A 27,916-nucleotide genomic window follows, 5' to 3' on the forward strand; every position below is an offset into this window, starting at 1 on the left:
GATTCAATGGAAATGTGCTCCCACGGAGACATGACTGGCCTACTGAACCTGTAATGATTGATTTGGAGTTGTTTTGTTTGTCTGTCAACAACCACGTAATCCTATTGTTTTGTTGACTGTGCACACATGCTTGCATCTTTACAAGGGGACCATTGCTTCCTGCCCACTCTCTCTAAAGTCTCCACACTCTTTCTCCTCGAGGAAATACTGACTTATTTTAGACCTGGCATGAAATGTCAAGTGTAATCTCTTCCTCCTGTTGGGAGTGGTTTTACTACGTCAAAAGTTCCCAATAAAGGAACAGTATTTTGACCTTTATCTACGTGGTCTTTGTGTTTAACCCTTCAAATCAATTCAAAACAAAAGGGATCCCTACACTGATGTGAGGAGCTTTCTGCTTCTTCCTGGGTCCTTAAGATACTGAGTTATGCCTTTTATTTTCCTAATCCTTCCTAATTCATTATAGTTGTATAAAAAGCATTTATAAAATAATTGTGTTGGAATATATTATTTCCTTGTGTGTATGTGTATGAATGTATGTATTGAGACTTGGTATAAAGATTTGCAGCGACTGAGATGGATAGACCTGCATCTAAGAGTACTAGATGGATGGATGAATGGACCTGCAGCTAAGAGTACTAGATGGATGGATGGATGGACCTGCATCAGAGAGTACTAGATGGATGGATAAATGGAACTGCATTAGAGAGTAATGGATGGATGGATGAATAAACATGCAGCAGAGTATTAGAGATGGATGGATGAATAGACATGCAGCAAAGTTTGATAGAGATAGTTGGGTAAATATACATGCAGCAGAGAGTAATAGAGATGGATGGACGAAGTATAGAAATGCAGCATTACATGGGGAATAATAGTAATTAAAATTGACAAAAAATTATGACTTAACCTTGAGATGGATATTATTATAAATTGTTATTAGATATGATCATTATAAATTAATATTTGTAATAACGCCAAGACTCTGGCCTGATACAATTACAAATACTTATTAATGATCAATGTATCATTAGTTACTGTGAATGGAATCAACTAAAGCTTTAAGCGAGACACGTACTGCCTTGAACGGTCGTTACCCCTGACTGCTGCGAAAATGCAATTTTACAGCTGAGACGATCTGCGCCAGGTCACGGGATCCGCACGTTACGCTATGAAGCCGATCCATTGGTCAACATTCGAGGCTGATCGAATGCCATTTGCTTGTTGCGGCGTCAATCATCCGTAACCCAGCCTGATTGGTCACTTTGTCAATTTCCGCTTTTGCCTTTTTGCATCGTTTCCCCGCCCCCACTTCAATCCCCCGTTGAACGTATCGGTGAACTAAGACACCTGCTCTCTCTCCCCTCAGTCTTGACATTCTTAACTCGTTTTTAACCACCGAGAATGGACGACTTCGACATGCTGAGCGCACCGGCCGCCGGTAACGGCAGCGGCTCCGGGTCTGAGGAGGACCCCGCCGCCGCTTTCCTGGCCCAGCAGGAGAGTGACATAGCGGGCATCGAGAACGACGAGGGCTTCAGCATCCTGGACGGCGGAGAGGTGCCCTCGTCCCTTTCAGACGTCCCCGGTGGGTGGTCGAGTTGACAACGATCATTGAAAGACGTTAATGTGCTTCCCGATCGATCGGTACCGTTATAATCGTTGAACCGTTTGAATCCTTGAAAGATAACGGGTCTCGTTGTATGGCTAGCGGGCTTAGCACATATTACGTTAGGAGTGACACAATAACGATCGTAGGACTTATTTCTGCGTCTTGGCCACCACGCTTCAAGGTTATTGCTTCCTCGCTTACAATGAGAGCATAATAAACATCTGTGTCCGTTATTTTAACGTTCAAGAAAACCTTGTTAATGCCGCGATAAGGGTGGTGACAGGTAGCTAGCTGGGCCTGTTTTCATTGAATCCATTGAGTTGCTTGGACAACATAATGGTACGGGTTTAATGTGACGTCAGCACGTCGCGACGTCGTCACCTCCTCTCCCAGAGAAAGAGGAACCTTGATAGCGTCTCACCCTTGGCCCTGTATCCGCAGTAAATCCTCACAGCAGGGCCTATTCATTTCAGGGAAGAAGATAATTGAGCAATATGTTCAGCGTGTAGTTTGCCCTGCATATAACTGACCGTACTGTGTTTGAAGAGCTGACCAGGGGTTTATTTTACACTTTAATGATCATATATAATATAATAATAAACATTGTCTTGATCTTTTTTTTGCATTCATAGGTTGTGGGATATTTAGCGTTTGAAACACACAAAGTCCTTTTAAACGTGTTTGTGAACATGTGTAGTGCATGTCAACATGTTGTATTGTAGTGCATGTGCACATGTTGTGTTGTACTTCATCATAGTTTATATCTTGATGGTCATTTAACCACTGGTTTTTCCTTTCCTCCCAGATGGTGCGGTCAACGGGGAACTCCACGCGGTAAAACTCCTATTCCCTCATTCAATTATTTAACCCTCTTAAGTAACATGACTCTGCCACTGTCTTAACTCCTGCATGTCTCTGTTGCACTGACGGTCAGTTCTGCTATGAAGTCTGATATTGGATCATGGGAGACCACTAGCCATAAGCCTGGGTTAACCCTTATAAAGAACCAGTATACTTACAACTAAATCAAATTGCAGACGTTCACACGCTATCGTTGACCCACTAAAAGTGTATTGGGCCCGGGCCTAGTTGTTGGCTATTGGTCACCAGCCTGCCAGTTGGTACGTTCCCGTGCGACCTCGCTGATGTCATTTTAAGGGTACACCGGGTCCTTAACCCTCCTCCCTCATCCTGACCTTTGGTTCCCGGGGTTAACCCCTTACCCTCCTCTGCCCCCCAGGAGAGCAACGGCCCGTCTGACTCCTACGCAGCCATCTCCAGCGCAGACCGCCTGCAGGCGGAGCCAGAGAGCCTCCGCAAGTGGAGGGAGGAGCAGAGCGACCGGCTGGAGGTCCTAGGTAGGCCTCCCCCCCACCCCACCCCACCCGAGACCCCGCACCCACGACCCTGTAGTGCACCCATCTGTATTCTCCAGCCACTAACCTGTCACCTCCACCCTGTAGCATCCGCCCACCGTCGCGTAGTCTCCACCAATCACAATGTGGTCTCCACCCTGTAGGCCCCGCCCACCGTCATGTAGTCTCTACTAATCACAATTTGGTCTCCACCCTGTAGTCTCCGCGCACCGTCATGTAGTCTCAACCAATCACAATGTAGTCTCCACCCACCATCATGTAGTCTCCACCAATCACCCTGTAGTCTACACCCTGTACTGACCCCACCCAGGTCTCCCTCTCCCATCCTGTCCCTCCCTCCTAACCAATGTCTCTCGCCCCTCTCTCTCTCCCTCCCTCTCCTAACCAGTGTCTCTCGCCCCTCTCTCTCTCCCTCCCTCCCTCTCCTAACCAGTGTCTCTCCCCCCTCTCCCTCCCTTCCTCCCTCTTCTAACCAATGTCTCTCGCCCCTCTCTCTCTTTCCCTCCCCCTCCTAACCAATGTCTCTCGCCCCCTCTCTCTCTCCAGATGATAACTCGCGTGAGCAGGAGTCTGCATGGAAGGACAAGGCTAAGCAGGAGCTGGAGGAGTGGAACAACCGGCAGAACGAAGCCCTGGAGAAGACCAAGGTCAACAACAGGTAGAGCCAACTCACCAGGGCCCCTAGAGCACGAGGTACCACCGGGGGCCCTAGAGCCAGAGGTCCCATCAGGGGCCCCCAGAGGTCCCATCAGGGGCCCCCAGAGGTACCATCAGGGCCCCCCAGAGCCAGAGGTACCATCAGGGGCCCCCAGAGCCAGAGGTACCATCAGGGGCCCTTGAGCCAACCAGAGATGTGACCGTTCCTCTTTACCTCCGTTGCACAATACAATAGTGTCGGCTTAATGCTAATTAACCTGCTAACAAACTCTATCGCTCCTACTAAACCTGCACGCGTATAAATGTAGTGAAGTGTAAAAGAAAGTACTGAGGAAAGATGAGATTTATTTCACCTCGTTTGGCTAACAACGCTACGTCCACGGTTGTTGTGCCGGGTGGAAATGACTGCCGCGGTAGCCCTTGTTTGGCCGGCGGTGGTGCTTTCGCCACTGGACACCGATTTCCGGCCTCTGGGCGATCTTTGAACCAACAGCCTTGGGGGTGGTGTGATGACGTATCTCCTGGCTGTCTCCCTCTCCCTGTTTTTACCGCTCTCTGCATCTCTTCTCTCTTTCGTCCCTCCGATGCCTCGCTCCCGTGGACCTGGCTCAGAGTTCTGGACGAGGACTTCTACAAGCAGCCCTTCTCTGACCTCATTGGTTATGTGTATGTTGTTTCAACTAACCTCCTCCTCCTCCTCCTCCTCCTCCTCCTCATCCCACCTTCCTCTCTGCGCTCCTTAAGTCATCAGCTCCAGCCCTTCACAGGTTCATCAATCATCAATTCATTAAATCGTTCATCAATCATTCATTCAGGAAACATAGTTCATCAATCATTCATTTTGCACACATCGTTCCTCCAACTTTATTCGTTCAATCATTTATCAAATAAATCACATCCTTTATTCATTGTTCTTGTACGAGCCCCTCCGTACATTCCTCTACGTTTGTTTATTTTGAAGCCACGCCTACTTAAGTGGTCAGCGAATCCAGATGTAGTATTTGTTAGATCTGTCCTGATCCCTGATTGCTCCAGCGGGTTGGCAGATGTCTTGGACTTTGTCCACCCTTTTCAGTTCACACGTCACAGCTCCACACCAGACAATATCATGCTCTATACATCATATTTCAATTGGATGTCATCATCTTTTTACATTGTCGCCTGGGAATCGTCAAGTCACTTGCACAGTCATGCCCCCTGCCCCCCCTCCCCTTCAGTCCGTTCCACTATTTATTTTTGGAAGATCATCCATATTTTCCTCTATGAATTACTTTGATAGTTTGTCCTGGAGTTCTTTAAATTGAATCGTTGCTAGCTGATGGTACTCCATCAGACAGCTTGTTGTTAATTAGCCAGCAGTTGGTAAGCTACTGTAGATAGCTCAGATAGCTTGTTGCTTGCAAAAAGCTGTAGTGAGGCAGCCCCCGCTAGCTGGCTACCAGTTGAACTGCTGTGGTCAGGCCGCTTGCTGCTAGCTAACTAGCTGGTGAGCGGCTGTGATCAGGCCGCTTGTTGCTAGCTAACTAGCTGGTGAGCGGCTGTGATCAGGCCGCTTGTTGCTAGCTAACTAGCTGGTGAGCGGCTGTGATCAGGCCGCTTGTTGCTAGCTAACTAGCTGGTGAGCGGCTGTGATCAGGCCGCTTGTTGCTAGCTAACTAGCTGGTGAGCGGCTGTGATCAGGCCGCTTGTTGCTAGCTCACTAGCTGATGAGCTGCTTTGGTCAGGGAGCATGTTGCTAGCAAGCTATTGATGAGCTGCTGTGATCTGGCAGCTTGTTGGTAGCTAGGTGGTGAGCTGCTGCTTACAGCTTGTTGCTAGTAAGCTGCTAGCTAATAGCTTTCTTGCCATTGGATGGTCAGGTAGGGTCATGTGTTGCCAAAAAGATGATCTGATAAATCCCTGTAGGATGTGTTGCTCCCTGCTCAACACATTTATTTGTCTAAATGTTTGTTTAGTGTCGTTGACCTTCGACACGCCCCGTATAGATGACGTGGCCATTACAGAAGTATGACTAACACTAACCACATTAAAGAAGTATGGGAAAGCTCTACTGCTCCCTGCAGTCCCCACATATTGCTTTTCTAAGGTTTATCACAACCCAAGCAGCAGTATGTTTGACGGGTATTTCACCTACTACACCCATTGTTCGCTAACCAATAACAACGCTCTGTCCGAGCGACCAACCAATGGCAAGCCCACACCCCGCTGTGCGCTTCCTGCTTCCCAAACCGCTGGTAGAAACACAGAGGCGACGGCTTGGCTTCTGCATGCTGGCTCAAACATCTGCATTTAGCTCATCTTTCAGTTTAATTCATTTATGCCCTCTCTTTCTCTCTCTCTCTCTCTCACTCTCTCTCTCTCTCTCTCCCTCTTTCCCTCTTCTCTTTCTCTCTGCTGTTCTGTTCTGATTGTGAAACTGTTTCTCCCTGTTTTTCTTGTCTGCTGCTCCGTCAAAGCACACACATTAACCATCCCTGCTACCGCCTAGAACAGTTAAGTAAACCTCTGGAACCGCTCGTTCTCTGAGCCCGTCCCGTGGGCCGCGCTCACCCAGCAGCCGTCCGGGGTTCTCGCCGCTCGCTGCGTGGGGGGAAACAAAATGTGGCGTTACGCGTTCAGTTACCCCACCCAGCCAGCGTTCAGAACCAAGCTCTCACCAAGATGGCTGCTAGGTGAAGGAGGCCCATTGTTCTGATTCCAAGACCACACGGCCTGCCTGTGCATATTCCGTGTCCACGTACAGTGTGTGTGTGTGTGTGTGTGTGTGTGTGTGTGTGTGTGTGTGTGTGTGTGTGTGTGTGTGTGTGTGTGTGTGTGTGTGTGTGTGTGTGTGTGTGTGTGTGTGTCAGGTTGTTGCTATGGGCGACCAGAAGGGATGCAAGCGAGTGGTTTTGGTGTAATCTTCCTCTATTTCATGTTTACCTTTCTCAAGGGTTTCTAAATGTTTTGCTTTGGTGTTTTATATCAATTGTCCTGAGGCTCGTCCTTCATTCAACCAGTTTTGTTTTAGGGATGTGCAGCGATATGCATCGTCCAACTATCAGGGATTGAATCTGTAGGTCATTGCTAACTTAATGACTGCAGTTATAGTCTACGTCAACCCCCCATTTTAGCAGTTGAACTTTAACTGAAAGTTATTTTTGCGTTTACCTAACTTTTAAACAAAAAAATCAACCATTATGTTAAGCTGCATGGAGATGCTTACAATTATTCACTCAAATGCACAAAAGCAACTTTGACCAAAGGTCCTTTCTGTGTAGGAATGTTAAGAGTAAATTTAAAGAGCAGAGAGTTATTTTTTAATATATATATATATATATATATATACACACACACATACATAGTTAGTTTCAACCATGTCATTTGATTGGACAAGAGACCTCGGCTCTGATGATCTTCGTCACACTGCCTGTGGCGGCCTTCCCTGTCTTGGGATATTGGTTGTTTAAGGTGTTATCCGTTAGTGTGCAGTTATGTTATCTGTAGTTCTGTGAGGGATTAGATATGTAACGTGTAGTTGTGAAAGTGAGTAGATATGTAAAGTAGTTGTGTGAGTGAATAGATATGCAACGTGTAGTCGTGACTGCAGATATGTAACGTGCAGTTCTGTGACGTGTAGTTCCGTGAGTGTGCGGATATGTAACGTGTAGTTCTGTGAGTGTGCAGATATGTAACTTGTAGTTCTGTGAGTGTGCAGATATGTAACTTGTAGTTCTGTGAGTGTGCAGGTACGTCTGTGTAGAGATGAACTCTGCGGGTAAAACAGGATTGCTGTCCTCGAGCCACGATGGGCCGCTTTGGTTTATTAAAGAAAGACTAAACTGAAATAGAAATAGCGCTATAGTAACTTTGTGTAAAATAGGCAGAATTCTCGTTTTAGTTCCAACACCATTTATTCCAGATATAGACGCGTATCTAGATTCATGTTTACATTATCTGGAAGGTGCATTAAATTGTGTTTTGGAGCCAATGCTCTGGCACTTTGGAGTTGACATCACACATCGCTAATGCTAAACCGGTCTTCAGGTGCCTACTGATCACCTAACCCATCGACAGAAAAGTGGTCTCACTGATCTTGTCGGACCTGGGTTGGACCACGAAAGGCGAAGAAGCCAAAATCATAAACTAATCCTTTTTAAATATTCTGAAATCGTGCAGGATGTACCTAGGCCTCTCGAAGACATCTAGTCGTTTAGAACATATTTAGAACATATTATCAAGGGGTTTATGCTATAAATGTTTTTCTTAAAGGCCAGAACAAACTCAATGTATTAAACGTTCATCAATGAGCGGTACTTGAAAGGGCCCATGAGGTGGTGACGGACAGTGGTTCTGTTGTGCCGCAGGGGGTATCGTCTTGTTCTTGGTGTGTGTGTGTGTGTGTGTGTTGACCCCCCCCCACCTGACCCAATCTCTCGTGGTGTGGAGCAGGGCCGCTGAGGAGGCCATGATCACGGACCTGGACGAGAACAACCCCGGCACGGAGTGGGAGCGCGTGGCCAGGCTCTGCGACTTCAACCCCAAGTCCAGCAAGCAGGCCAAGGACGTGTCCCGCATGCGCTCGGTCCTCATCTCCCTCAAGCAGGCCCCGCTGGTCCGCTAGGGGCCCGGTGCGCTCCGAGGGGCCGCCACCTACTCCCTCCAACAGTAACACCCCCCCCCCGCCCCTCCCACCCCTACAGCCAACCCCCGTAACCAATCGTAACCTACCTAACATCCCAACGACCGACCCACAAATCTTTACCATCCTCCTGACTAACCCACCAATCGTAACCCACCTAACATGCACCTGACCAACCCCCAAATCATATCCTAGCTAACATCCAACTGACCAACCCACCAATCGTAACCCAACCCATTTACCAATCGTAACCTACCTAACAAACTGATCAACCAATCGTAACCTTCCCAAAAAATACTGACCAACCAATCGTAACCCTGGCTACAAAAACTAACCAACCAATCAACCTCACCGACCAACTCAACGTCCCTTCTTCTGTGTTCCCCGACTGCGGGGCTTCACCGATCCATCTGTCCATTTCATATGACCTCATTCCCTGTTCTGCATTCCTTGCTTCCAGTTTGTCTTCCACCTGCAGGAGACTCTGGTTGCCCCAACCTGTCTTAGAGCTGGCTGCTCTCTCAGAAGGCCCAGTTCCACCCGGGCAGTCTGTAAACGCACCCTCCAGTCTGGGGGCCCCTCAGGCCTGGGGCTTTTGGGTCTGTGTTCCCATGGTCTGTGGCACCAAGGGTCTGAAGCCCCTACGGTCTTGGCCAGTTTCCCATGCTTAGCCCCACCCGGACCCCCTAAGCCTAACCCTGTGTTTTTTGGTGTTAAAAAAAATACAAAGTATATACAGATTTATTTTTTTGTCACTGTTCTTTTTACGGACCAAAACTCCTTGAGTCAGAAGTGAAAACTCCTAATTTACTGTGTGTACCTTAGTGTGTAGTCGGTTTGTGTTGTCCTGAATTTCAGACTATGCATTTACTCCTGTCCAGTCCGGAAGTGAACAATCCAGTCATTGCGTTAAACATGACCCATGTGTATGTGCGTGTGTTTGCTCTTATGTGTGTACATATAGAGAGGGGAATATATATATAAATACATTATAGACGTGGAGACTGGAAGGTTGATGTTGTTAAAAGAGCTAACTGTTAGCCACCAGGTTGAGTGTTCATGGTCCTCATAATTTCAGTATCTCAGTAAAAATAAAGAAGTGAATGAAATTCAAGGATTCTGTCTTTTTTTGTTTTGTTTAAACCTTGAATTTAGTTTCATAACCTTGCTAAATTTTTGATAGAAAGGGCAACGGTTGTGTGCAGTAGCATACAAGTAAAGCATCACCTTATTTCACCCATATTGTCCCTTTGAAGCATTCTATGTGCTTATGAAAATATACACTGCTCAAAAAACTAAAGGGAACACTAAGAAATGCCACCCCACACCATTACTGGCCCACCGCTAAAACCGGTCATGCTGGAGGATGTTGCAGGCAGCAGATCGTTCTCCACGGCGTCTCCAGACTCTGTCGCGTCTGTCACATTTGCTCAGTGTGAACCTGCTTTCATCTGTGAAGAGCACAGGGCGCCAGTGGCAAATTTGCCAATCTTGGTGTTCTCTGGCAAATGCCAAACGTCCTGCACGGTGTTGGGCTGTAAGCACAACCCCCACCTGTGGACGTTGGGCCCTCATACCACCCTCATGGAGTCTGTTTCTGACCGTTTGAGCAGACACAAGCACATCTGTGGCCTGCTGGAGGTCATTTTGCAGGGCTCTGGCAGTGCTCCTCCTGTTCCTCCTTGCACAAAGGTGGAGGTAGCGGTCCTGCTGCTGGGTTGTTGCCCTCCTACGGCCTCCTCCACGTCTCCTGATGTACTGGCCTGTCTCCTGGTAGCGCCTCCATGCTCTGGACACTACGCTGACAGACACAGCAAACCTTCTTGCCACAGCTCGTATTGATGTGCCATCCTGGATGAGCTGCACTATCTGAGCCACTTGTGTGGGTTGTAGACTCCGTCTCATGCTACCACTAGAGTGAAAGCACCGCCAGCATTCAAAAGTGACCAAAACATCAGCCAGAAAGCATAGGAACTGAGAAGTGGTCTGTGGTCACCACCTGCAGAACCACTCCTTTATTGGGGGTGTCTTGCTAATTGCCTATAATTTCCACCTGTTGTCTATTCCAGTTGCACAACAGGATGTGAAATTGATTGTCAATCAGTGTTGCTTCCTAAATGGACAGTTTGATTTCACAGAAGTGTGATTGACTTGGAGTTACATTGTGTTGCTTAAGTGTTCCCTTTATTTTTTGAGCAGTTTATATTAAGAGCTTGCTATTTATACCTCGCTGTTCAATGATGATCGCTGTTCATCATTGTAAATTTGTTTTCCAGTGAATCATTGAATTTCCCCACATTGTAATTAGTGCAGAAGGGAACCTTGAACCTTCTACACTCCTTTTGCAACTTGCTAATTGAATAAAGATTTATAAAAAAAAAACTCAAAGTATAACGCCCATAAAGCCCATTTGGCTTATGAACAAACTTATGAACAAACAAAAAAACAAATACTTTCACCATCACCGTCCATCTGTGTAACGAGAAATAGTTAATGATCTTCATAACATATAGGCGCAACGCATAACCCTCAGTTACATTGTTGGCAGCGGTGGGATATGTACTTATTTAAACGCCGATAGTAAGATAAATTGAAGATAACTACGACCTGAAATTATTTTCCATCAACACAGATAATAAAGTTAATTTATAATTTTCAATTGACGAAATTCACAGAATGACACAATTTTCCATCAATGGTTTGGATTCTGCCGACTGGCCGCAATGGTCTCCAACTCCTCTTGTGTCCGTATTGTTAGTGCAACCGATTTGGAAGGACCACAGGCACTCTCCAAGAGCTCTTCACCTCATCAGTCACATCAAACAGCTTCTCCAGGACTGCCTTTGGTACTTCTAATGATGCACCTGCATCGAAAGCTGGAGAACGTAGTGTGAGTCACCAAGCAGACTTGGAGAACGAAGTGTGAGTCACCAAGCAAACTTACAGAACGAAGTTTGAGTCATCAAGCAGACGATAAGGGGAGTCAACAAGCACTTAGAGAACGAAAAGGAGAGCCACTAAGCAGACTTGGAGAACGAAAAGATGAGTCACCAAGCAGACTTAGAGAACGACAAGGAGACTTATCAAGCGCTAAGAGAACAATAAGGAGACTTATTAAGGCTTAGAGAAGGATAAGGAGACTTATCAAGCAGACTTAGAAAACAATAAGATTTATCAAGCAGACTTCGAGAAAGAAAAGGAGACTAATCAAGCAGACTGAAAGAATAAGGAGACTTATCAAGCACTTCGAGAACGATAAGGAGACTTGTCAAGCAGACTTAGAGAACGATAAGGAGACTTGAAAGCAGACTTGGAGAACGATAAGGAGACAAGTCAAGCACTTGCAGATAAATCAGGAGACTTAAAAAGAACCTCCAGAACAATAATGTGACTTGTCAAGCACTTTGATAAAGATAATGTTAGTCACCAAGCAGGCTTAAGGCCCTGACACACCAACCAGATTATCGGTCGTCGGACACTCTGGCGAGCTGAGTATGTTCGGGGTTTGTGCTGATAGATTGGCCGTCGTCAAAGCCGTCGGTGATCTTTTCAAGCCCGTCTGGGTTCTTTTCGGCCGATTGCACATGTTGAATCGGCCATGACAAAAACGGTCCGACTGCCTTTTCTGCCGACGAGCGGCAGTCAGAATGGTGTGTCAGGGCCATTAAAGACAGCTTGGAATAACATTTTTCTTTTTGACATTAGGTCGTTGTATATTTCAGCAAAGTATATATAGTACATATTTCTGTTCAGCAATGTTTGCCCAAACTCTAGTCAGTTATATTAGGTTCCGCCCCAAACACAACAATCAGCTATGTTAGGCTCCGCCATAAACACAACAATCAGCTATGTTAGGCCCCGCCCCAAACACAACAATCAGCTATGTTAGGCTCCGCCCTAAACACAACAATCAGCTATGTTAGGCTCCGCCCCAAACACAACAATCAGCTATGTTAGGCTCCACCCCAAACACAACTATCAGCTATGTTAGGCTCCGCCCCAAAAACAACAATCAGCTATGTTAGGCTCCGCCCCAAACACAACTATCAGCTATGTTAGGCTCCGCCCCAAACACAACAATCAGCCATGTTAGGCTCCGCCCCAAACACAACAATCAGCTATGTGAGGCACCACTCCCACCATTGCTAGGCTGAGGTTTCTACTTCCTATCTTCCAGCTGGGGAAGTGTGTAGTGGCCAGGGTGGCCATCCCCACCGGCGTCCCACTGAGCCTGGACATGCTGGGGGTGAAGGTGGGCGAGCCCAGAGGCGTGGCGCCCGAGGAGATGGAACAGCTGGTGGGCCGCATGCTGAAGGATGGCGCTGACCCGGACGCCAGCATCACAGCCTCCATGCTGGCCTAGCGCCCGGGAGCTGCGACAGGACGGGTTGTAGTGACGGGGTTATCGGGGATAGTAGACGACGAGCAGGAGGGAGTCGTAACACGTCCCTCTCGTTTATAGAACCGCAAGGTTATTATTATCATGGTGGTTATTAAAGCAATATTGAAGCAGGAGGATGAGCTGTAGGAAACAGCGAAACAATGCCTATGTTTCACCACAGGCGGGGCTGCTGCTGCTTTGGTCACGTGTTATCTTTGGTTTATTGGACAATGCCCTTTTTACTGCAACAGATCATTCCGTTAAATAGCTTTGATAAAAAAATATTATGCATGACTACGTATTGTATAGTTCCCTTGATGGAACTGACATGGATGCAGGTTTATAAATGATATTTTACCAATAATATCATGGATGACAGCGGTATTAAAATGTTTACTTACAATTCCTTTGATATTAGTCATAATGGGAATACACATTTTTATTTATTATTGTTATTTTATTTAAATTGGTTCACATTGCAGTCTTAAATGCCACAGTGAGATGCATGTCCTTAAAATAAAAACGGTGAAATCTTAATTAAAAGTCAATTTTCTTTGTTTTTGGATGGCTGACAATCAATGTTTGTCAACAGCGCAATTGATTCCTTGGTAGTTACATGGTCACTTCGAGATACTCTGTGTTGCGAAAAAGTTTTTCCTATGAAATCTGCAATTAAGTTATTTCCAGGCATGTTTCTACTAAATTAGTCTGATATTGGACAAGATAGTTAATTCAATTACATTTAATGTGGAAATCTGAGTAGTGGGCCCAAGACTTTATTGTGCATTGTAATTTACCGGACTGCGACCAAATCACTTCGGTGTCCACGCTTTCCCAAAGATTTCCGAAGTCCCAAAAATGATTTTTCCACGGTTACTTACGTTCGCTATTGCGAGCATGCGAAGTCAATTAGTGTTCTTTGTTGTGATTGGTCGGGAATCAATGCAGCATCATGGCGAAGAATCGTGGTATAGTATAGTGGGAAATGGGAAACGAGTACAACTTTTGATATAGAGTACATAATATTCTCATCTATTACGGTTAAACATGTAAATGTTGGTTCAACTAGTAAGATAATTAAATAATATGCTCACTAGTTTTGAAATGAAGCTACGTGATACGATGCGTTCTAACCCTGGGCTGGGTTTAGCCCATGGGACTATGAAAGTAGTAACAAGGGGCAATCGGAGTGTAACCACACTGCCATTGGTCTTGACAATTATTTTGAAAGGTAGATTCCCGGATGTACAAAACGTATGCATCCGGTAGTGATTCCGGGTCCTCCTTCACACGTAGACTTCAGGGAACAGCGCCGATACTCCGCTTCAAACGGTCTCTATCTTCACCAAAATGCCTCTTAAGTTTGAACTGTGTCCCGGGAGAATGATCGGGGGCTCCCACCCCTGTTTCATCATCGCAGAGATTGGACAAAACCACCAAGGAGACATCGAAATTGCCAAGAAAATGATTAAGATGGCAAAGGTAAACTCTTCCTGAATGCATTGTCCTGTATTAGTTAGTTGCAGTAGTTGTTAGGATGATGGCTGTCTCCCGGCTTATCTTCGACCTCGGAATATACCTAATATTAAACCATGAACAGGCGACATTTAATTATGCATAACTATTGATCGCCGTCCCTTAGCTAATATCTGTATTTGACAGTAGTATTGATTAAAAAATATTATTATTTTTGTTGTATTAATCAACACTACATATAGATAGACCTTTAGGTCATGTTTCAGGTGCTTTATTTTAAGCACCTGAAACATGTATTCCCCCTAGACCACTTTCCAACTTCTTGTGGCCATCAATGAGATATTGGGCATACTAATCATAAATGCACTACTGAATCGCCAATAACAAATTGTATCAACGAAACAAGTTAATTGCTATTTAATTTAAATTTACCTTTACATTACATTTAGGGCATTTAGTAGAACCTTTTATCCAAAGGGTCTTACAATAGTACATTTGTCATAAGAAGTGGAACAAAATATCGCTGTCAGTACAGTCGGGTACACTTCAATGTTTTCTGTGTTTTGTTTTTTAGAATGATTTATTCTATTCCTATTCTAGGATTAAAGGTGCAACATATAACATTGACACCTAGTTTTTAAAATGGGTACTGCAGCCCAAAACAGTTTGGGCTGCAAACAATATCGGTGGCAGTTGTCTCTGCCCCCTCCTCTCCAAAATCAAAGATCATCCGGGTTGTCATGTGCGGACACTGAACAAACAAGAGCGCAAGACTCGCCAAGTGCAAACAATATTTTTGATACGGGCTCACTTATTCTATCTCATCAATGACAAGCAATGACTCATTTTAAACTGTAAGTTGATCCGCCAATGTATACATTTGTAATGCATTTAATTGTTTGCAAATTATGCACCAGCCTATATGACATCCGTCTTGAAATCCTTCTGAGCTCTAAGCTGTCTACATATTTAAATTGGAACTCCAAGATTGACCTGTGTTTTAGCACGGTCCGGCTCATGGAGCTAATTAAGGTCGGTAGAATCGAGTATCAATCTCAGTTGATCCAGTTGGTTTGCTTGCTTCCATGGCTGCCGCAAGCTGTGTTTGTGTGCTTATTTGTTTCATATCTTGTTTCCTATCACATAGTCTAACAATAGTGATTCATGACACACAGGCCGATGCAAAAATAAACGTTCCATCCCAAAAAGGGAAAATAGCATTGTTGTTTAATGTTTCCTTTTCTTCGTCTTCGTCTTCTTCATCTCATCCTCTCCTCTTCCCGTTGGCAGGACTGCGGGGCCGACTGTGCCAAGTTCCAGAAGAGTGAACTGGAGCACAAGTTCAACAAGCTAGCTTTGGAGCGACCCTACAACTCCAAACAATCCTGGGGTAAAACCTACGGAGACCACAAGCGCCACCTGGAGTTCAGCCATGAGCAGTACAGGGAGCTGCAGAAGTACGCTGAGGAGGTCGGCATCTTCTTCACGGCGTCGGGAATGGACGAGGTATGCCTCCTTTGAGTGGAAATGGGTAACTGAATCTACAGTTCAAAAAGAGTTCCTGCAGAGTTTCTCCCTGTCTTCCACTACGTTTCTGTGCGTGTTTCAAGCTGCTAACCCTCCTAAAATGTAGATGATTATAACTTGAGCTAAAATAACTGTTTCTAAACTGCAATTTCATAAGGTATGGTGTAAGGTTTTAAACCTCAAAAGGTTTAAGCCACAAAAATGTTTGTACTTTCACTTTTTCACTGAAAACCTTTAGTCACGCGTCCAACCGGTTCAATACCGCAGCAAATAAAGGTGTCTGTCACGGCTGTATTGCAATCCAATCTGCCCGTTAATCAATGACGAATAGACGAAACTGCCAAAATGGATGCCAGGCCTATATCAAAGGGTTTATTACGTGGGAGCAGGGTTTGGCCAACTAAATAGAGCTCTCGCACTTTTGGATAAAGGCTGGTCCAAACAGGTTCAGCAACATATTTCGAACCCTTGCCAAATGCCCATTGTCTCTGATAGGGTGTCTGCTGCCTTGACAGTCAAAATTGCCTTCCGATTTAGTCCACTACTTGAACTTCTGGTTAAGAGAGCGGGGGCAGCTGTCGCTCAGGAGGTAGAGCGGGTTGGCTGGTAACCAGGAGATTGCTAGTTCGAGTGTCGAGGTGTCCCTGAGCAAGGCACCTAACCGTAACTGCTCCCGACGAGCTGGCTGTCGCCTTGCATTGCTGACGCCGCCGTCGGTGTGTGAATGTGTGCATGAATGGGTGAATGTTAGGCAATATTCTAAGGCGCTTTAGGTGGCCACAGGTTACAAAAAAGCACTATATAATTGCAGTCCATTTACCATTCCAAATTTCAATGTCATCTGATTCATCCGACAGAGATGGTCAGCGCATAAAGGTTCTTGAGACTTCTGGTTCAGCAGTTTGCTGTGGGAATAAAAGGATGTTTGCCTTCCTCAGATGGCGGTGGAGTTCCTCCAAGAGCTGAACGTGCCGTTCTTTAAGGTCGGCTCCGGAGACACCAACAACTTCCCCTACCTAGCCAAAACCGCCAAGAAAGGTGAGCAAATCCAACCGTAATGCAAACTCTGCGGTGATGCTAACTCAGTGGTGATGCTAACTCAGTGGTAAAGCTAAGCAAAGCCAATGGTAATGCTAAGCCAATGGTAATGCTAACTCAGTGGTAATGCTAAGCCAATGGTAATGCTAACTCAGTGGTAATGCTAAGCCAATGGTAATGCTAACTCATTGGTAATGCTAAGCCAATGGTAATGCTAAGCAAGCAGTAATGCTATCCAAGCGGTAATGCTAAGCAAGCAGTAATGCTATCTCAGCGGTAATGCTAAGCAAGCCGTAATGCTATCTCAGTGGTAACACTAAGCCAGCGGTACAATGCTAACTCGTTGGTGTATTGGCACCCAGGGCGGCCCATGGTGGTGTCCAGTGGGATGCAGTCTATGGAGACCATGCGACGCGTCTACAAGACGGTCAAAGAGCACAACCCCAACTTCTGCATCCTGCAGTGCACCAGCGCCTACCCCCTGGACCCCGAGAACGTCAACCTCAGAGTCATCTCCGTAAGATCGACACCGTCCACCCCAACCCAATTCCAAAGGCTGGTTTTCCTGTTAGAGCAATGATGCACTCTGTCCTCCATAATGAAGTGTCAATCATGTTTACATCGTTCAAATAGGCAAGGCAACTTTATTGACATAGCTTTTTATACGCGAGGCTTTCCATACAATAAAATTAAATAATAAAAGAAAATAGATAAGTAAAAGAAAACAAAAGGAAAAGTAAAGAAGTGAAGTGTATAAAGTGCAGTGTATTAAAGATATAGCGGAAAAACTAAAGCAAACATAAAAGTCTTCAGTCTTGTTTTAAAAGTGGACAGGGTTGGGGCAAATCCTGAGGAGTGCATTCGTGCTATTGATGGCATAGAAACTAAATCCTGCTACTGTGGTTAGCGTTATGTCTGAGCCCTAACGAAGGGGCAGGTGCTCCGGTGTGTAGTAGTCCAGGTGTGAACGACACTTCTTGCATTACAGGAATACCAGAAGGAGTTCCCGGACATTCCCATCGGATATTCGGGCCATGAGTCTGGGGTCAGCATCACGTTGGCGGCGGTGGCGTTGGGCGCCAAGGTGGTGGAGCGTCACGTGACCTTGGACAAGACGTGGAAGGGCAGCGACCACGAGGCGTCGCTGGAGCCCGCCGAGCTGGCCGAGCTGGTGCGCTCCATCCGCCTGGTGGAGAAGTCCCTTGGCACCGGGGTCAAGATGATGCTGCCCTGCGAAAAGGCCTGCCACGACAAGGTGGGTACAGCTGTTGGCATGCTAGGCTAAGGTGGGTTAGCATGCTAGGCTAAGGTGGGTTAGCATGCTAGGCTAAGGTGGGTACAGCTGTTGGCATGCTAGGATAAGGTGGGTTAGCATGCTAGGCTAAGGCAGGTTAGCATGCTAGGCTAAGGTGGGTACAGCTGTTGGCATGCTAGGATAAGGTGGGTTAGCATGCTAGGCTAAGGTGGGTTAGCATGCTAAGCTAAGGTGGGTACAGCCGTTGGCATGCTAGGATAAGGTGGGTACAGCTGTTGGCATGCTAGGCTAAGGTGGGTGAGCATGCAAGGCTTAGGTGGGTTAGCATGCTAGGCTAAGGTGGGTACAGCTGTTGGCATGCTAGGATAAGGTGGGTACAGCTGTTGGCATGCTAGGATAAGGTGGGTACAGCTGTTGGCATGCTAGGATAAGGTGGGTACAGCTGTTGGCATGCTAGGCTAAGGTGGGTTAGCATGCTAGGCTAAGGTGGGTTAGCATGCTAGGCTAAGGTGGGTACAGCTGTTTGCATGCTAGGATAAGGTGGGTTAGCATTCTAGGATAAGGTGGGTACAGCTGTTGGCATGCTAGGATAAGGTGGGTTAGCATGCTAGGATAAGGTGGGTTAGCATGCTAGGATAAGGTGGGTTAGCATTCTAGAATAAGGTGGGTGCAGCTGTTTGCATGCTAGGCTAAGGTGTGTACAGCCGTTGAAGAATAAAGTGGGTGTTGGCAGCGTAGGATGACTCGGGTGTTTGTTAGCTAAACAGCGCCACATACATCCTGCATCATCAGGTAGTCTTGGCGTCAAAACACACGTCCACCCCTTTGCCAACGAGGGTCTGTGTCTTAACGAGGCGTTTGTCGTCCCCTCAGCTGGGGAAGTCGGTGGTGGCGCGGGTCCACGTGCCCAGCGGCACGGTGCTCACTCTGGACATGCTGGTGGTGAAGGTGGCCGAGCCCCGCGGCGTTCCCCCAGAGGACATCTTCCAGCTGGTGGGCAAGGCTGTGCTGGAGGAGCTGGAGGCGGACCAGAGCGTCACCCCCGACCTGGTGGACGGCTACGGCAAGCGGGCCAAGTGCTGAGGAGGGCCCGCTAGGACCAGGGGTGGGGGGGGGGGGGGGGGGTATGGTTACTGTAGATGTGTCCGTTGTCACGGTAACCTCTGCCTCAGAAGGATGAAATGTTATGGGGAAGGTGGGGGGGGGGGGGGGGATTCAATACACCACCACCCTCCCACTGTTGCCAATTCCACTGTTGCTCTTGTCACATGACCAGAAGTTGGTCTAGTCGAGACAACTTCAGATCTTTACTTTACAATGAATGTGTCTTTAGGTAGAATCTCTTTTATGAAGGCTACCTCTGCGTTGTGCTCTTGCACGTGTATAACGATCACACCCAGAGCTGTATTGGAGATTAACTAGCTGTGAGCACTGGTGTAATGTTGTGTCATCTCCTACCACCAGGTGATGATGATTGCGACTATGGTACTTTCGTGTCTTCACAGACACTATCTTTATAAAGCCTTAGTCAAAAATACGTTTAGATAACATCACACTCCTTAAAACCACATTGTCAAAAGTCTTCTTCCAATCTGTTTCCAACGTACTACGTACTTAAATTATGATCCTCCTCACCTGCCTTCTAAACTTTCGGCGACATTATGAAAGGAAAATAAAATGTAGGAAAGTTGTGCGTGTTTGACGTCGGCTGTGAGCCACTGGGTGAACTGGATCTGTAATGCCGTATTGTGCCACCAAGTGGTGATGCTGTATTGCCTTTGTATGCACAGGTAAAAACGCCAATAAATCTTTCCCTCCATCCTTCCTGAGTAACTGATTCTTTTCACACTGAAATGTTTCGAAATTACCAAGCGTTTAACTTTTAAAAATACAGAATACAGAATAATATAACAGCTATCATAGATATTCTAAAATGATAAATGATTGATTGCTCAAAAAGCAAACAGCAAATGAGTATACATTTGAATAAATTGGGAATTCTTTGCCACGTCTTTCATGTGGTTGTTCCACTGCCAACTGAGCCACCAGGAGTGTACCTGTTCCTTAATTGCCTTTAGCTTAACTTGAAGTCCGCTCAGATAAAAAGGTCGTCCCTGACTCCCATGGATTAGAACTTTTAGAAATAAACCAGGGTCTGTAATGTGGACCGTGAATGTACAGATACTATGTCTTCTTTTATACCCACTCATTAGGTGATCCTCACAGGTAAGCTCTGTTGTCACAACTCAAGACCCTGATCTCTCTCTCCCACACACGCGCACACGCACACCAATCGCACACGAACACACACACATTCGGCCCGTCTAGCTCTAGCTGCTCTCTGTGTGTCTTTGGACAGACGCGTACAGCCAACAGCTAGCCAAACTTAGAGGCTATTTAAAGTAGCCCATTAGTGGTTTAAGAGGCATTAAAGTCCTAATCCGTGGTGTTCAGAGGTGCCTGAAAGAGAGGACACCATTTCACCTTTCACTCACACAAAGTGAATAATTTAGATCAATGAACACTGACATTTACTTGAATGGCCACCGATTCAAAGCCAGTGGAATCATTAGAATGGCCTTCCACTGCATGCAGAGATACAACAATGGATAATATGCAGCACATAATGGATCATTTTGAATCCCTTCAGCTATGTCTTTAGGTCCCTACAAGTCCGACCCCCAATCACGTCACTGCTTTCTTGAAAACTTTAATTTTTACTTCTATATTTGCGACGGATATATGTCTCTGTCATCTTGTTGAGTCTGGTCAGGGTTGGGAGTGTGAAGCTCACGTACGTACCCACAAGGCAGGATGGATTCAGACGTGTTCAGGGGGCCAGTGCGGTAAACACACAGAAAGGCTTTCTCTTCCCAGTCCCTTGAGGAAAGCCAAGGGGTCACTTGGAGAGATCAGAGGTCACTAGGAGGGATCTGGGGACACAGTGGACATAAACTAATAGAAATGTCAGACAACACAATACAGATGCAGTTGCACCACTGTAACTATCCTGCCACCCTCCCTCTCTCCATCTCCCCCTCCCTCTCGCTCTCCTTACCCCCCCCCCCCCCCCCCCCTGCGCACGCTAGCAGCACTAAGCTCGCGACTACGTAACCTGGTGGGTAAGTTGTGCTAACCTTGATAAAGCCATGGTGGCTTAGCGCTTCACGTGGAGGAGCGTGTGGTTATACAATACTAGCTACTGGGTCAGGGGGAGACTTCTGCATCACAAAGGGACTGCTTCATAGCTCGCCCTCACACCTGCAACTCCACATCTCAGGGAGCTTCTGATCTCAGGGTCCGATCATGTTCATGTCACGTTCTGATATCAAGTTCTGATCTCATGTTCAGATCTCATGGTGTTCTGATCTCAGGTTTTGATGGCTGTCCGGAGGGTTGTGCTTCAAAGGGCAGGTGTTGAACACAAAACAGTGTAGGGTGAAGTTCGTCCCCCTGGAGATCAAAAACCTTCATTATTTGTTTGATCTGTCTATTTTGAGTTCTGACTGGCCCCTGACGTATTGCATCTGTGCGTGTGTGTGTGTGTGTGTATATGCCATATACTGCATGTGTGTGTCCGCCAGCATCTCTGCGTGATGCAGGTGTGCAGAGGGTGTGATCATGAGCAGGGGGGAGAAGTGAGAGGGAGGGGACAGAGAGAGAGGAGGAGGAGGACAGATATAGAGTGACCGTTTAAACAAGGGACGTTTCAAACGGCTGACGGTAGAGCGACGTACAGACAGACTGGCGAGCAGGGAGAGAGAGAGAGCGAGCGAGAGGAGGCGGGGCCTATCTGATCTGTGCCTCCTGAGTCTCCGCCCTCCCCAGAAGCTCAGAGAGCAGGCGCCCAGCAGGATGTCCCGGCTAGTCTGAGTCCTGTGGACCGGTTCAGCGCCGTGACGGACCCCCCCCCAGCCTGCAGACCTCACCATCAGGTAGGCTCCACCACACCCTGGGTCCATACTGTATTACAGCAGGTCTGTGGTTCAACTCTGCCGCTCCCCGTGCCCAAGGCCTGAGTAGGAGCGGCAGAGTGTCTCTTCCACATGAGATCTGTCGTCTCGACACTTGAGACTCGTCTCCCAGCGTGGGACCAGCAGCAGGCTTTGGGGGGGGGGGGGTCTTGGGGCGTGTGACGGGTCTCTTCTGGGTTGTGGGGCGGTCGGTGGACCCCCTGGCCTGCCCTTGGGCCTCAGCGTTGGGCTGCGGGAAGGTGCTGGGAACCAGGATAATGAGAAGGATTAGCCCGACGGCTAATGAGCTTCCACTAATGTCCTGTGTCTGTTCAAAGGTCTTAACCCGATGTCAGGAAGCCTTATTGTCCTCCTCTCAGACTCTGGGTGGCTTCTGCTTCGTGAGCTGCACTAAGACGCTCCCTCTCGTTGAGTTATGTCTGATTTATATCCCGTGAAAGATTTCAATTCAGTGGAGAACAGACCATAATGACCAAAGGGATTTCAACAAAGTAGAGAATAAGGGTTCGGGTTAGGGTGAGCGTTAGGAGACGCTTTCTTGTCGCTTTTGGAATAATGTTGTGAGGTGAAACGACACCAATGTCTTCAAACCAATGTCTTCTGACCAAAGCATATGTGATCATATAATTCAAATTGTAATGCTTACGTAGTGGTCTTTGTATGATTGATGGAAACACTACATCTGTCTTCCAGCTGCAGAGAGATCTGCACGGTCTGATTATCAACCAAGCATCTTGTGAATATTTTATATAATTATTTTTGACGGTTTTTAAATGCATGGTACAATTTATCCTTCGGGTCTTCTGACTCTGACGGTTTTACGCTCTGTAGATCTCAGGTTTTGTTTGGTCAGTTAGCCGTTTAAAGGAGATCCCCTTCTTAAGCACAGACAAGAACAAGACAGAGTTTAAGAACAGACAATCATACACACGGCATCACACCCGGTCTTACAGTCTCTAAAGGTGATGCAAACGTAAAGTAGAGCGCCTATCTAGTGAATAAGCCAAAAGCTTGTATCCAGGCCGTATTACCGGCGGCAGTGGCTCAGGAGGTGGAGCGGGTCGGCTGGTAACCTGAAGGTTGTTGGTTCGATCCCCGGCTCCTCCTAGCTGAGCGGCGAGGTGTCCATGAGCTTGGCACCTAACCCCTGACTGTTAGCTCCCGACGAGCTGGCTGTCGCCTTGCATGGTTGACTCCGCCGTCGGTGCGTGAATGTGTGCGTGAATGGTGAATGTGAGGCAATATTATAAAGCGCTTTGGGTGGCCAATGGTTAGAAAAGCGCTATATAAAAGCAGTCCATTTACCACGGAGGCCTCTGTTGTTTGGGTTCTCTGTTGACCGAACACACCAGCTGACCCTTGCTCTTCTGTTCCCCCCCCCCCCCCCCCCCCCCCCGCCCAGTGACTAATATGAGGAGGTGTGAGACCTGGCTGGACCCTGGGTCTCTGTTGTGCTTAGCCCAGTGAGACCAGCATGCCAGTCCCGCGGTGACCTTCCCAGACCAGACCCTGCGTCCAAACCTCACCGCTGGTGGTCCCGCCTCCCCCCCGGGCCTCGCCCAACACGTTGCCTCTCCCTCCCCCCCCCCACCCCACCCCTCCCGACGCCATGGACCTCAAGTTCCTGGATAGAAGTCACCGTGGAGACGGCGTGGATGCCGACCCAGCCCGCGCCCCTCTCCTGGGCGCCAGCCGCGCCCGCCCGCCCCGCCCTCATGTCCGCAGGAAGCTGCGTCCCGGACGTCTGGCGGGCTTCGTGGTCAGCCTGGTGGCGGTGTGCGCCGTCTTCTCTTGGAGTGCCTTGGCGTTGACCGCGCCCTCGCCTCAGGAGCCGGGGCCGGCGGGCGAGGGGCCGGCGGGCGAGGGGCCGGCGGGCGACCCGGTGCCCCGACGGACTCTCCTCCAGCACGGGAACCTCTCGGCCGGCCCGGCCCGGCCGCCCGTGGCCATGGCCTCCTCCATGGAGGAGGAGGCGAGCCACGGGGACTACCCCACGGACTACTTCAGCCTGGAGGAGCGGCGGCAGGGATACGTGTCGCTGCACATGTTCGGCATGCTCTACATGTTCATCGCCCTGGCCATCGTCTGCGACGAGTTCTTCGTGCCGGCGCTCACGGTCATCACGGAGAAGCTGGCCATCTCCGACGACGTCGCCGGCGCCACCTTCATGGCGGCCGGCGGCTCGGCCCCGGAGCTCTTCACCTCCGTCATCGGGGTCTTCGTCTCCCACAGCAACGTGGGCATCGGCACCATCGTGGGCTCGGCCGTGTTCAACATCCTGTTTGTGATCGGGATGTGCGCCCTGTTCTCCAGGGAGGTGCTGAACCTGACGTGGTGGCCCCTCTTCCGGGACGTGTCCTTTTACATCATCGGCTTGCTCATGCTCATCTATTTCTTCCTGGATAACGAGATCTCGGTGGGCGAGAGCATCAGCCTGCTCTCCTGCTACATCTGCTACGTGACCTTCATGAAGTTCAACTCCAACGTGGAGCAGTTTATCAAGGGCAAGCTGGGCAGCAACCAGGTGGAGGAGGTGGAGGCGCCCAAGGTGAGTGATACCCGCCACCATCCATCCAACCTTGGTTCTACTACGTCTCCACCACGCACATACCGTCTGCCCACCCGCCACGCGTCCACCTTCATCGGTTCTGCACCCATTCATTCATCACTCCATCCCTGCACCCATCAATCCGTCCGTCACCCCACACATCCATCCACCACTCCTCCGTCCATCTGTCATAATCTCCACCCATCCATCCCCCAGACACAAAGAGCACATCTCGGTTTCAGTCCCTCGCTACTGGCTCCAGCGTGGATTTAATATCGGGCGGTGCTTCTGCAGGAGGTCGATTCATGCCTCACTAGTTTTGTTGTGATTGGAAAGTTTTCAGTCACTAAGTCTCCAGAGGAAGCCACTGTTACAGAACTTCTAATCATGGAGGCAGTGGCATGTTTGTCCTCACTGGCTTTTCCTGGCAGGGCTTAGATGTTGGGCTCAATCCATCAACAGAGAGGGAGAGGGAGGGCTAGAGAGAGGGAGGGAGGGAGGACTTCGTGAGAATGTACCAGCGATGGTAAGCCAGTGCTAAACCCTCTGCACTCACTAGCTGGGAGGATCTTTAGTGTTGACCTGTTACCAGAGTGTCACCTGGCTGATGCGGCCGAGATTGGTCCGTGCTGACTACGTTGAACCAAGCAGGAACCAAGATAAGTCCTGCGGCCCCAGATCACCCCCCCCACCTCCAGCAGTCCCCTCGACTCTGTGCTCGATGATATGGTCGTCCTCACAAACCCCCCGGAGTATTGATTATCATAACAAAAGACCGGATCATTTGAATTTCACAATACATTCCCCTTGTTGTTCATGTGGGCGATGAGATCTGCTCTGACAAGCAGGAAGGGCGGTCCAACAATAAGCTAGTTTTACGCAAAACGATTTGCACACGTGGGACGGGGTAAGAATCCAACCTTTCAGCGTCGTTTAGTGACCGTTTAAACGAGGGATAAGCTGTCGGCTCATGTTTTGGTTCAGATATTATAGACATTTGGGCTTTTTTCGGGCAAACTGTGGCCCAAGAGGTAGAATGGGTTGTCTGGAAACAGGAGGGTTGCTGGTTCGACGCCCAGTTCCTTCTACCTTAGTGTCGAGGTGTCCCTGAGCAAGACACCTGACCCTAACTGCTGGTCCACACCTGTTGATTACCAAAGTATAAATGCAGCCCATGCACACGTGGCCCAGTGGGGCCAGTCTGGTTCTCCTCTCCCAGTCAGAGGGATCCCACCATCAGCTAGGTGTAGAACCTGCTACACGCTACATGATACAATGGAGTCGGGGTAGTCTGCTGGTCAGACTGTTGGACTCCCATCCGACGGATTAGGGTTCCAACCCCAATGTCCGTCAGCTACCTGTTAGCATCCCAGAACCAGATGTCTCCTGTCTTAATGTAAAATAAGTCAATAGTGATAGTTTGCTTTGTAGTGGTGTGCATAGTGTCAGGATTTGATTGTGTGTGTGTGTGTGTGTGTGTGTGTGTGTGTGTGTGTGTGTGTGTGTGTGTGTGTGTGTGTGTGTGTGTGTTTGTGTGTGCGTGTGCGTATGTGTGTGTGTGTGTGAGTGTGTGTGTGTGTGTGTGTGTGTGTGTGTGTGTGTGTGTGTGTGTGTGTGTGTGTGTGTGTGTGGGTTCTAAATCTGAAGCACCACCTCAAGTCCTCTCCTACACCACCCACTCATTGGTCTGAGAAGACCCCCGGAGTTGCCATCGTGCTGCTTAGACACACACACTCACCCTCACACACACACACACACACACACACACACACACACACACACACACACACACTCACTCACACAAACTCTCAGTCACTCAGTCACCCACTCACTCACTCACACTGGGATGCCCAGCCAGGACTCTGATGGGTGTGTTTTTTCCTCCCCTCTGTGCAGTTTGAAGCAGACCTTCTGCTCTCTGACGTGATCACGTCCTACGGGAGTCAGGTGACAGACAGGCTGTAGTCTAGCACGGATGCACACCACCATTTCTTCAGGGGCCTTTGCTGTAGTTAGAGTCAGACACCGGACCAGGTTCATAAAGCACCGGATATCGATATACTGTTTCGGGAAACCATAGGATACCGTAGATGCTTGAAAAATAACATGTGGTCATTTAGCAAAACAATGAAAGTAGAAATGCTGAATTCTGTCCACCGTTGATTCTTCTGGTAACTTGGTCAATTCACAATATGGTCAGGAGAATCAAGTGTCCCGCCTCACTATGGCAAAAGGGTACCAGATTGAGACTATTCCACTAACCTTTACCCTAAACTAACCCTAACTAACCCATAGAACAAAGCGCTGTCTCCAGCATCGTGGCTTTAAGAAAACCTGTGAGCACAAGCCTACCGGTACTACCCAATGGACTATACCAACTGAGATGTTAGATAGAACATCCTACCCAGTGGACTGTACCAACTGAGAGGATAGATAGAACATCCTACCCAGTGGACTGTACCAACTGAGAGGATAGATAGAACATCCTACCCAGTGGACTGTACCAACTGAGAGGATAGATAGAACATCCTACCCAGTGGACTGTACCAACTGAGAGGATAGATAGAACATCCTACCCAGTGGACTGTACCAACTTAGAGGATAGATAGACAAGCCTACCCAGTGGACTGTACCAACTGAGAGGCCGATCCATCCATCATGGAGTGGGGGGGACACTTCCACATGTGTAATGGCTGATCCACATCGCACGTGCTGTTCCAATACGGGACATTTAAAAGATGAGTCGCAGGTGGGCATCAGTGGAGCTATCTCAAGCTCAGCGGGTGAAAGTTGAAATGATCAGCTTGCTGATACCTCCCCCGCCCCCTACCTGTGTGCTATCACTAAACCTCAAATAACAGAATAAGCCTTGCTGTCATTCTCTCCCTCTCTCTCTCTCTCTCTCTCTCTCTCGCTATCTCTCTCTGTCTCTCTCTGCCTCTCTCTCTGCCTCTCTCTCTCTCCCTGTCTCTCTCTGTCTCTCTCCCTCTCCCTCTTTATCTCTCTCCCTCTCGCTCTCTCTCTCTCTCTCTCTCTCTCTCTCTCTCTCTCTCTCTCTCTCTCTCTCTCTCTCTCTCTCTCTCTCTCTCTCTCTCTCTCTCTCCCCCTCTCCCCCTCTCCCTCTCCCTCTCCCTCTCCCTCTCTCTTCCTTCCTGGCCTCATGTGTCACTAGCTCCTGGCTAATCCTCCCAGGTCAATCTGCCCTGATCTCATTAGCACCGCTAAGAATAGACACCTCCTCTGAGGGGGCAGAAGTCTGCAGATCACTGTGAAGAACACTCTCTTCCCACTAAGATCACGGCCTTTATCACTCACAATATCACTCTTCTATATCACCCCTGATAGCACTCGATATCTCACTCCTTTTATCACCCCCAAATATTACTTACAATATCACTCCATTGTCACATATTACCACCTGTGCCACTCACAAAATCACTCCTTATATTAC

At 48.1% G+C, this 27,916-nt stretch overlaps 3 protein-coding genes across 5 annotated transcripts in view; all 3 read left to right on the forward strand.

Moving 5' to 3' along the window:
* Positions 1–1,281: 1,281 nt before the first annotated feature.
* Positions 1,282–9,380, forward strand: clta (clathrin, light chain A). Of its 2 annotated transcripts, XM_030351648.1 has the most exons (7): positions 1,282–1,588; positions 2,418–2,446; positions 2,853–2,970; positions 3,535–3,646; positions 4,258–4,311; positions 6,102–6,137; positions 8,077–9,380. In XM_030351648.1, exons 1-7 carry the CDS (start codon positions 1,405–1,407, stop codon positions 8,246–8,248), a joined length of 705 nt encoding a protein of 234 aa, XP_030207508.1. In that variant the 5' UTR covers positions 1,282–1,404; the 3' UTR covers positions 8,249–9,380. The 2 variants fall into 2 exon arrangements, with proteins under 2 accessions (XP_030207508.1, XP_030207509.1); XM_030351649.1 differs by lacking the exons at positions 4,258–4,311; positions 6,102–6,137 and having other exon boundaries at positions 1,286–1,588.
* Positions 9,381–13,876: 4,496 nt separating this feature from the next.
* On the forward strand, positions 13,877–19,767 carry nansa (N-acetylneuraminic acid synthase a). The gene is made up of 6 exons (XM_030352237.1): positions 13,877–14,129; positions 15,414–15,629; positions 16,589–16,688; positions 17,051–17,205; positions 17,677–17,943; positions 18,817–19,767. Exons 1-6 carry the CDS (start codon positions 13,998–14,000, stop codon positions 19,024–19,026), a joined length of 1,080 nt encoding a protein of 359 aa, XP_030208097.1. The 5' UTR covers positions 13,877–13,997; the 3' UTR covers positions 19,027–19,767.
* A 1,874-nt stretch (positions 19,768–21,641) lies between these two features.
* Positions 21,642–27,916, forward strand: part of LOC115540574 (sodium/potassium/calcium exchanger 2) — a 17,884-nt gene continuing 11,609 nt past the window's right edge. The window contains exons 1-3 of one of the 2 annotated variants that reach the window (XM_030351999.1): positions 21,642–21,878; positions 23,320–24,465; positions 26,362–26,412. In XM_030351999.1, the coding sequence (XP_030207859.1) occupies positions 23,527–24,465; positions 26,362–26,412 (990 nt within the window). In that variant the 5' untranslated portion in view covers positions 21,642–21,878; positions 23,320–23,526. The remainder of the gene's footprint in view (positions 21,879–23,319; positions 24,466–26,361; positions 26,413–27,916) is intronic. The other variant, XM_030352000.1, reaches the window with a different exon arrangement.

The sequence above is a fragment of the Gadus morhua genome, chromosome 3 (assembly GCF_902167405.1).
Source record: "Gadus morhua chromosome 3, gadMor3.0, whole genome shotgun sequence".
NCBI lineage: Eukaryota > Metazoa > Chordata > Actinopteri > Gadiformes > Gadidae > Gadus > Gadus morhua.

What these genes read in the sequence shown, in the direction of transcription:
- clta (XM_030351648.1), top strand. Translation starts at nt 1,405, where the DNA reads ATGGACGACTTCGACATGCTGAGCGCACCGGCCGCCGGTAACGGCAGC. An exon ending in CGACCGGCTGGAGGTCCTAG is followed by an intron (nt 2,971 to 3,534) that starts GTAGGCCTCCCC and finishes CTCTCTCTCCAG; the next exon opens with ATGATAACTCGCGTGAGCAG. An exon ending in TCTGACCTCATTGGTTATGT is followed by an intron (nt 4,312 to 6,101) that starts GTATGTTGTTTC and finishes GCTCCGTCAAAG; the next exon opens with CACACACATTAACCATCCCT.
- nansa (XM_030352237.1), top strand. Translation starts at nt 13,998, where the DNA reads ATGCCTCTTAAGTTTGAACTGTGTCCCGGGAGAATGATCGGGGGCTCC. An exon ending in CGGCGTCGGGAATGGACGAG is followed by an intron (nt 15,630 to 16,588) that starts GTATGCCTCCTT and finishes TGCCTTCCTCAG; the next exon opens with ATGGCGGTGGAGTTCCTCCA. An exon ending in TCAACCTCAGAGTCATCTCC is followed by an intron (nt 17,206 to 17,676) that starts GTAAGATCGACA and finishes CTTGCATTACAG; the next exon opens with GAATACCAGAAGGAGTTCCC.